Source organism: Oryctolagus cuniculus, chromosome 7, assembly GCF_051225735.1.
Source record: "Oryctolagus cuniculus isolate XC-2025 breed Fujian yellow rabbit chromosome 7, ASM5122573v1, whole genome shotgun sequence".
Taxonomy (NCBI): domain Eukaryota; kingdom Metazoa; phylum Chordata; class Mammalia; order Lagomorpha; family Leporidae; genus Oryctolagus; species Oryctolagus cuniculus.
Genome location: NC_142873.1, coordinates 70,799,224 through 70,808,803, shown reverse-complemented (window position 1 = coordinate 70,808,803; position 9,580 = coordinate 70,799,224). Strand labels below are relative to the sequence as shown.

The following is a 9,580-nucleotide window of genomic DNA, read 5'->3' as shown; positions in this document are numbered from 1 at the left end:
TTAAGTTCCTTTTGTAGTATAGCCCAGAAAGAATTAGATTTTGTCACTTGGAATTTGAAGATTCTTAACTGTCACACTTTATGAGGGCACACACAGAGCTGCCTCATAGCCATGGTTACTGCACATTATTCTTTGCTGTGCTTCAGGCTGTTAGGGACTTCATAAAGAACATTGCCAAATCGAGGATACAGATTTCGCTTTAAGCCAATCAGCATCTGTATAGCATGAGGCAACTGAACTAGGGCTCATAGTCTAATAGTGACAATTTAGCCACCATGCCACTGCATGAATCCTGGCCTAGGCGTAGACAAAGCAGGAAATGGAGAAAGGGAAGGCAAATGCTAATTCTAATGTATGGTGGGTGGGTAGTCAGAGGAAAGGTATAGGAGAAAGTGACTTTGTGTTGAGTTTTCACTTGGAGGAGGAGTACACAGTGGACTAAGAACTCAGCAAATTAATGTAAGAATGAAATAAACAGCATGGTATTTGGAGCTTAGGGCAGCAAAGAGCCAAGTATCTTCTGAAACCAGAGTCCTGTGTTTACCTCCCTCTCGTTTTCCACTTCTTGTAAATGGGGGAAACTGGATCTGAGAAGATAAGGCAAAGGCGGCATGAACTGAGGCCCTAATCCTTTCCTCTTGGAAGCCTGAGGATTTTCCTTGAGCATTTCTTGAAGTTTGCAATGTCATCTTTGTATTTTGCTGAAGACCACCATGAACAACTGGGATGACCACCACAGTCACTGAACACAGAATCAGCTTTTCATCCTCACTCCTAAGGAAAGCCTCCCATCCTCTGAGAATGCCCATGGCCAGCTCCTTCTACAGCCTGGTTATGACATAGAAGCACAGGCTCCATAAGAGAGAGTATGAGGATTTTGGTGGAATCCTAATCTTAGATGAACAAAGACAATTCCTAATACCAGTAACCTTTCTTATCTGAAAGTGACTGAAAAATGCACAGCCTTCACTGAGCCTTCTAGACTGCCAGTACTTCCAAAACATACAAAAGCTGTCTTCCTTTTAGCCCAACAGTATGCACTCCTCCAACAGCACAAGTCATTGACAGTCTGAGCATTTGCAAGAGCATGTTAATCCACGCACTTCTAATTACTTACACAGAGCCTAGTTCCCTCATCATTAAAATAGGCATATTCATAGTGCCCACCTAATAGTTTCTAAGGAGACTAAAAGTTAAAATATACACAGAGCGTTAATGATGTGTGGCACTATTTCAATTATTGTCTTTAAGTTTTACTCCATTTTTCTACACTATGTGGAGAACATATATGCTAGACAACTCAATGAAGTATTTTAGTTGGAAGCTCCTTTATGGGTTCTGAAAGCATCAGATGGCACAGTCCTCTCACATTGCTCCCTGAATGAGCAGAGGTCACATGTTGCCTGCTCCATGAAAAGCAACACTGGCAGTGTGACCTGTTAAAAGAGCTGCAATGATGGCCGGCACCACGGCTCACTAGGCTAATACTCTGCCTGCGGCGCTGGCACACCGGGTTCTAGTCCCTGTTGGGGCGCCGGATTCTGTCCCGGTTGCTCCTCTTCCAGTCCAGCTCTCTGCTATGGCCGGGTAAGGCAGTAGAAGATGGCCCAAGTGCTTGGGCCCTGCACCTGCATGGGAGACCAGGAGGAAGCACCTGGCTGCTGGCTTCGGATGGGTGCAGTGCACTGGCTGTAGTGGCCATTTGGGGGAGGTGAACCAACGGAAAAAAAGGAAGACCTTTTTCTCTGTCTCTAACTCTGCCTGTCAAAAAAAAAAAAAAAAAAAAAAAAAAAAAAAAAAGAGCAGCAATGGGGTGGGTTTGTTTGACTATGGAAGGAGTCTGTCCTAATAGTAGATGAGTGGTTTCTGAAGTAGGATTTATGAGGCAGGGCTAGGAAAGGAAAGAACAGCTAAGGAAACACACAATTATGCAATCTCAATAGAAAAGACTATGTATAGGGAAGGAGCAAAACTACCATCTTAGTCTGTTTTGTTCTGCCATTACAGAATAACCAACACTGGTAATTTATTTTTTTTATCTTATTTTACTTATTTTACTAGTAATTTATCTTTATTAGTTTAGTAAGGTACCAATCTATAATAAATAAAAAATTAAAGAAACAAAAATGTGCTTCAGCAAGTTTGAGTCACTGTACTAGTATGCACATTTGGAATCACACTCATGTTAATAGAATTGTACCGATTAGTTATAAGACAAGGCAAACTGTGCAGGCCACTATAATTTATGAAACACTAGAGATTTCCAAATAAATAAGATTTGGTAATATCAATTCTTTTAATTTTTCTGGGGAGAAAGATGCAGTACCTTGAGCTGAAGAGGACAAAAACAAAAGTAGAATTGTTATATAATGGCTCACGTAACACTGGTTATTTATTTATTTATAAAAAGATTTTTTTTTTTTTTATTTGAAAGACAGAGTTACAGGGAGAGGTAGAGACAGAGGGAGGTCTTCCATCCGCTGGCTCACTCTCCAGATGGCTGCAACGGCCAAAACTGCACCAATCCAAAGCCAGGAGCCAGGAGCTTCTTCCGGGTCTCCCGTGTGGGTGCAGGGGCCCAAGCACTTGGGCCATCCTCCACTGCTATCCCAGGCGACAGCAGAGAGCTGGATCGGAAGAGGAGCGGCCGGAACTAGACCCGGAACCCACGTGGGATGCTGATGCTTCAGGCCAGGGCTTTAACCCACTGTGCCACAGCGCCGGCCCCAACACTGATAATTTATTAAAAACAGAGACTTACTACTTTTAGTGCTGGAGGCCAAGGAGTTCAGATTGAGGGGCCACATCTGGTAAGGGCCTTCTTCACAGCATGGCAGAAGGCATCACATGGTGAAAGAGATTAAGAGATGGAATCCACAGATCAAGCCCTTTTCTAGGTTGATTTTAATCTACTCATTAGAGTGGGGCCCATGACCTAACACCTCCAATTAGGCCCCACTGCCCAAGACTGCTGCACTGGGAGGACACATGTTTTGCAGAGGAACACATTCATATAGCAACCACCATTAAGAAGAACTGGAAATATGTATAATTAAGCTCTAGATGTACTGCTCTTCTTAATGCTATTGGCACAGTAAAGACCGTCTAGTAAAGACCTTAATTGGTAACCAAAGTTCTCTTTGCTATGAAGGTAGAAACGTCATCTAATTCACCTTTATCCACAAACTATATCTCAGGAGCTGGAAGTCAATACACACTCAAGAAATATTACAGAATGGGGGCCGGCACTATAATGTAGTGGGTAAAAACCACTGCCTGTGATGCTGGCAGCACATATGGGTGCTGGTTTGAGTCTCAACTGCTCCACTTCTGATCCAGCTCCCTGCCAATGGCCTGGGAAAAGCAGTGGACTATGGCCCAAGTACTTAGGTCACTGCCACACACATGGGAGACCCATAAGAAGCTCCTGGCTCCTGGATTTGGCCTGGCTCAGCCCTGGCTATTGTGGACATTGGGAAGTGAACAAGCAGATGGAAGATTTCTCCCTCTCTCTTAGTCTGTCTAACTGCCTTTCAAATAAATAAATAAAAACATTTTTAAAAAGTACAAAATGAACTAATTACAGGGTGAGTGTTATTGATGTCCTTGAAAACTTCAAGGCAAGGTTTGGACTACTGGTACTTTAGGGCAGTGCTAAGCTCTACCACCTCTCTCTCAAATCATAGTTCACTGCATTAGAAGTTAGCAAAGAAATCTCCCATGTGATCTTTGGGATCCCCAGTGACTGGAATGTCATGAAAGATGCACAAGGTCCTGCACTGTGGCGTAGCAGGTTAAGCCTCTGCCTGTGATACTGGCATCCCGTATGGACACTGGTTCGAGACCCGGCTGCTCCACTTCCAATGCAGCTCCCTGCTATTGCACCTGGAGAAGCAGCAGAAGATGGCCCAAGTGCTTGGGCTCTGCACACATGTGGGAGACCTGGAAGAAGCTCCAGGTTCCTAGCTTCAGCCTGGCCTAGCCCCAGCCCCAGCCCCAGCCATTGTGGCCATTTTGAGGAGTGGCCAGAGGATGGAAGTTCTCTCTTTCTGCTTCTCCTCTCTGTAACTCTTTCAAATAAATAAATAAATAATTTTTAAAAAATGCCCAAGCAGGCCTGTGGACTTCCCAAAGATCATTTTAACTCTTGCTACATAATCAAATTCTTGGATATTCAACATAAGGTACATTTTGATCTCTATGATGGAAACTATAGCAATTCTGGCTCCTGTCCTCCTAGCTCCCTTCCCTATTGTGCTTCTTTTTCAAATCTCAGAGTAATGTCCTTCAGGAGAACAAAGCCTTGATTTTCTCCCAGCAGTAATTTTGGCTTCTCCTTCATGTACTTTTTACATCCAGACATATTAGTGAAGATGTTGAATTTTCTGGCTTCTCTGCTTTAATTTCAGTCTTTAGGAATACAGGAAGAGCCTTGTTCATCACTCGCTCCTGCCCTACAATGTGTAGAGCCCACGGATTACCCCTGGCCCTCCCGTCTTCTCCAGGGAATCCTGCAGTCCTAAAGGTTCTGTATACGGCAAGGAACCAATCTTCTGTGGAACCTGAATAGATTAAAAAGAAGAAAATAATGAAGGGAGTTGGGATAGAACAGACATTCAAAGATTATTTTAGCTATGTAGAGAATAATTTGAGGTCATGACATTGGACCTTCAAATATATTACATATTTATTTTAGGGTTCTCTTCTCCCGTTTTCACATTCTTTAAGTGAGGGGTAAATTTTTACTGGTCATGTGATTCTTCATGTAAAATTCAGCAAGTGTCTATCAGTAAGGAGTTAGTTAAATTATAAGATACCTATCTTCTGATTCTCCCAGACAACATCAGTAATTTCTACTACATGCATAATAGTATCCTGCTTTTTTCCCTTACATACAAGTATAAGTATACACTCCCTTTTATGGTTATTCAGTATCTTTCTCTTTCACTAGACTGTAAGCCCCATGAAGGCAAGGAATACAGGTAGATATTATGTGCCCAATGCTTAGTACCATGCTCAATATATAGTAGATCTTTAATATATGAATGTATAATACATACAATGGAACATTATACAGCCATTTAAAAATATGATAATATGAAATCATTTATTGACATTTAAATTACTCATTTTAAACTTAAAAATCAAATCATAAAATAGTAGCGATACTTGATCCCACTTTAAAAGGATAGTTATATTTACAGATACATACATCAAAATGTTAGTATTAGTAGGACTATGGATGATATCTTATTTTCTTTGCAGTTCGCCATATTCTCTGAATTTTAACAATAGCAGCATTTATTTGTTATTTTATTATTTAAAAATGATTCTCATTTTGAAAAAAGTCAGGTAGACATTAAAACAACCTTTTCTCTGTCACAAAATTTCACTTGAACTAATTTTGACATCAGTATTCAATCGGATAATGTTAGAACTCAAAATTCTGGATTATACTTATCTTCATGCTATTTCTAATTAAAGTGGACATTCAACATAACAAAATAATCATTATGAAACTTTCATTTCTGTATAAAACTTTTAAATTTATTTTTATGTTCATAATTAACAATTAGATTCTTCTCTTTCCACTTACTCATGAACCACTTAAGTATATGGACAATGGAATTGACTTTAATTTCTTTACTTGAAGATGAAGAAAATTAAAAGTACGTTATAAAATAAAAGTATGTCAGTATCACTACATATAGAATCTTCTTTACATGAAGCAAGCTTGTAAAGGTGAAGTTCCCACAGAAAGCGGAAAGCATAACCACGAAAGCATTACCAAAATTCTAAAAGGATAACCATTTTAAACACATACTTTTAACAACTTTACTGTTTATAAAACTATAATTGGGCACTTTTAAGACCAGGTGACATTTTTTTCTTTTTCAAAGATGCTAATTTTTATAAATAACACATTTATAGATGATAAACTCTACAGAGATCAAGAAAATATGCAGGGGAATTTTAAAAGATAAGTATAATTGCACTTTATATAGCAATTAGCATAACTGTAGGGAAATGGAAAATATTTTTACAAATTTTTTCCCAAGTATATATAATTAAAAAATTTCATTAAGAATCATTGAAAGAAAGAAAGGAAGGAAGGAAAGAAGGGAAAAAAAAGAAAGAAAGAAGAGAGAAAAGAAAAGAAAAAAGAGAAGAAAAAGAGAGGGCAAATATTACATGTACATGGCTACTTGTCTTTTAGTAATATTTTGTTTTCTTACAGTTTCAATCCATTGACATGAAGACCTCAGCACTGTATTAAGAAGTCACATTCTGACCTATAAAATGTGACAGCCCCAGGAGAACCATTAAATCATTATTCATTTTCAGTAAAAAGTCTAACAGAATAGTGTCTTAGAATATTGTGCGTTAGAACTTTAATCATACAATACAAATCATGTATAAACAAGTTGTAACAGAGAACACGTGCTGGCACAACTAGGCTTTACAGATTCTTTGGAAGCTCAAAAAGTTCAAGAATGTCTTATCAATCTTCATTTCAAATCCAGTAGCATAAAAGATGGGTTTTCTAAGTAGGATTTCCACAAATTAGAGAAGCGTGACATTGTAGCACCATCAATAATTCTGTGATCAGCTGACCAGCTCACATTCATTATCTGCGCAGGATATACTTCTCCTTTCTGGTTAAATCGAGGAAGGGCCTAGAAATAAGGGGAGAAAACAAAGGGTAAACTTTCAGTTGCTCAAAGCTCAAGCTCTAACAATTTTCTAAGAGCAGACAAACCCTTCTCCATATAATAGAGAGGAAATGGATATCCCAAATGACTTGAAAATACTAACTCCTACTTTTCCCGTCTTTGTAAAGACAAGTCTCCACAACTCTCAAGCTTTTAGTGTCTCCAAGGTACCTACTGTCCCCCGAGGCATATTGGCTGTATTAAATATTATGCAAAAAGACTCATATCCAAGTTAATAGGCTACCTTAAATCCTAGCTCCAAATTCTGATTCAGTTAGTATGGGATAAGCTTGGGCATTTTTTTTTTTTTTTTTTTTTGACAGGCAGTTAGAGAAAGAGACAAGAAAGATCTTCCTTCTGTTGGTTCACCCCTCAAATGGCCGCTACGGCCGGAGCTACGCTGATCCGAAGCCAGGAGCCAGGTGCTTCCTCCTGGTCTCCCATGCGGGTACAGGGCCCAAGCACTTGGGCCATCCTCCACTGACTTCCCAGGCCACAGCAGAGCTGGACTGGAAGAGGAACAACCAGGATAGAATGCAGCGCCCTAACCGGGACTAGAACCGGCGCCCATATGGGATGCTGGCGCTGCAGGTGGAGGATTAGCTTAGTGAGCCGCGGTGCCGGCTGGGCATGATTTTTTTAAGTTCCCAGATGATTCTAATGTGCAACCATGGTTGAGAATCATAGTAACCCTTATTCTAAGTCACTATTCCCTAAAACATGGCCACAGATCACTTTTGAAGGAACCAGCAGACTTGTTTCACATATAAGTTCTGTGGGGCTCTGACTCCAAGGCCAACATATCTCCATTATTTTTTTTTTAACAGGCAGAGTTAGGCAGTGAGAGAGACAGAGAGAAAGGTCTTCCTTCCGTTGGTTCACCCCCACAAATGGCTGCTATGGCTGGCGTGCTGTGGTGAGTGCGCCACGCAGATCTGAAACCAGGAGCCAGGTGCTTCCTCCTGGTCTCCCACGCGGGTGCAGGGCCCAAGCACTTGGACCATCCTCCATTGCACTCCCGGGCCACAGCAGAGAGCTGGACTGGAATAGGAGCAACTGGGACAGAATCCGGTGCCCCAACCGGGACTAGAACCTGGGGTGTCGGCACTGCAGGTGGAGGATTAGCCTAGTGAGCCGCGGCGCAGACCCTTTTTTTTTTTTTCTTTTTTCTTTTTTCTTTTTTTTTTTTTTTACAGGCAGAGTGGACAGTGAGAGAGAGAGACAGAGAGAAAGGTCTTCCTTTTGCCGTTGGTTCACCCTCCAATGGCCGCCGCGGCCGGCGCGCTGCAGCCGGCGCACTGTGCTGATCTGATGGCAGGAGCCAGGTGCTTCTCCTGGTCTCCCCTGGGGTGCAGGACCCTAGCACTTGGGCCATCCTCCACTGCACTCCCTGGCCACAGCAGAGAGCTGGCCTGGAAGAGGGGCAACCAGGACAGAATCTGGCACCCCGACCAGGACTAGACCTGGTGTGCTGGTGCCGCTAGGTGGAGGATTAGCCTATTGAGCCGTGGTGCCGGCCCCAATGATTCTTAAGCAGGGTGAAGTTTTGGAAAAATACACTAAATGGTACCTCACCTTATTATAAGTAACAATTTGGAATTGTTTACTATTTTTCTTTGATATTCTAAAATAAAGCTATTTTGATAAGAGGCAGATTGGCCGTATTTGTGATTGCCCAAAGTATATTTGTGCCTAGCATGATCCACAGTGGTTTATGATGGTTTCCACACTGAAATATTACAGATCACCACTCCTTATTATACATAGAGGCAGCCACCAGGACTGCAGGCCTAACTCTTAGGAAGAAATAACAAATTTGCTGAGCCAAAATTTATAAACTCAAACCAACCAAGGGAGGAGGAAACCTTAGAAACAGCTACCAGTTGTTAAAAACTGTTTTTCAATTATTTACCACATATACCTTAATTGATCCAAGGGCCCCAATGGCTACTTCAGGTGGCAATATCACAGGTTTGGCATAGGTACCACCAATCTAAAAAAAAAAAAAAAAAAGAATCAAGTTTTCAGAGAACAAATGGAAATGACATTTTATATTTTTGACTGAACATATGATCAGAAATTTAAATTATGTTACTCACGGATCCAATATTGGAAAGAGTGAATGTTCCTCCGGTAAGATCTGTGGTGCTGAGCTGACCTGCGGTGCCCAGTTTCTGGAGGCGGTTCAGCTCAGTGGCGATCTCAAATACAGAGCAGATCTGAACGTTTTTGACATTGGGGACAATCAATCCCTGCTCAGTATCCATTGCTATCCCAATATTATGAGAAGCCTAAGAAACAAAAAATTGTATAGTAGGCCTCCTGATACAAACTAATATAACAGGAAAAAAGGATTAGGTTTCACTGTTTTCCAAATAACCATGAAGAAATCATTCTCAACAGGTTGGCAATGATTTCAAATAAACGTTTTAAAAGATGTTTTGAAAAAAAAATTTTGCTGGCAAAATAAAGGGCATACAATGTCATGGGAGTATAAGCCGGTCTAGAACTTCTGGAGAACATCTGACAATACATACCAAGATTTATAAAAATCTGCGCTAAGGAGATAAATGCAGAATGGTAGGTATGTAGCAATAATAAGGGATATTGAATATAGATCGATTATATGTTTGAGAAACTGCGAACAATCAAAATGTTTATCAATGTATCACTGACTAAAGAAAAAGTTATCCTTATTGACCTATAATGCTGTCGATAATAAATGAAATGAATAAGAAAAAGGAAAAATATGAATAATTCCATATTTTTATAATAAGTACATACAATGAAATTCTGGAAGGATATGCATCTCAACATAAACAGGGAGTTATCTTATGGTCATGAGATTGAAGGTATACACCATTATT

General features: G+C 40.5%; 1 protein-coding gene across 4 annotated transcripts in view; it reads right to left on the bottom strand.

The window, feature by feature from the left end:
* Positions 1–5,080: 5,080 nt before the first annotated feature.
* Positions 5,081–9,580, bottom strand: part of DBT (dihydrolipoamide branched chain transacylase E2) — a 49,536-nt gene continuing 45,036 nt past the window's right edge. For all 4 annotated transcript variants that reach the window (XM_070077987.2, XM_051857453.3, XM_002715835.6 and 1 more), the window contains 3 exons: positions 8,813–9,004; positions 8,635–8,706; positions 5,081–6,677 (listed from right to left, as the gene is read on the bottom strand). In XM_070077987.2, coding sequence (XP_069934088.1) covers positions 6,510–6,677; positions 8,635–8,706; positions 8,813–9,004 — 432 coding nt within the window. In that variant the 3' untranslated portion in view covers positions 5,081–6,509. The remainder of the gene's footprint in view (positions 6,678–8,634; positions 8,707–8,812; positions 9,005–9,580) is intronic.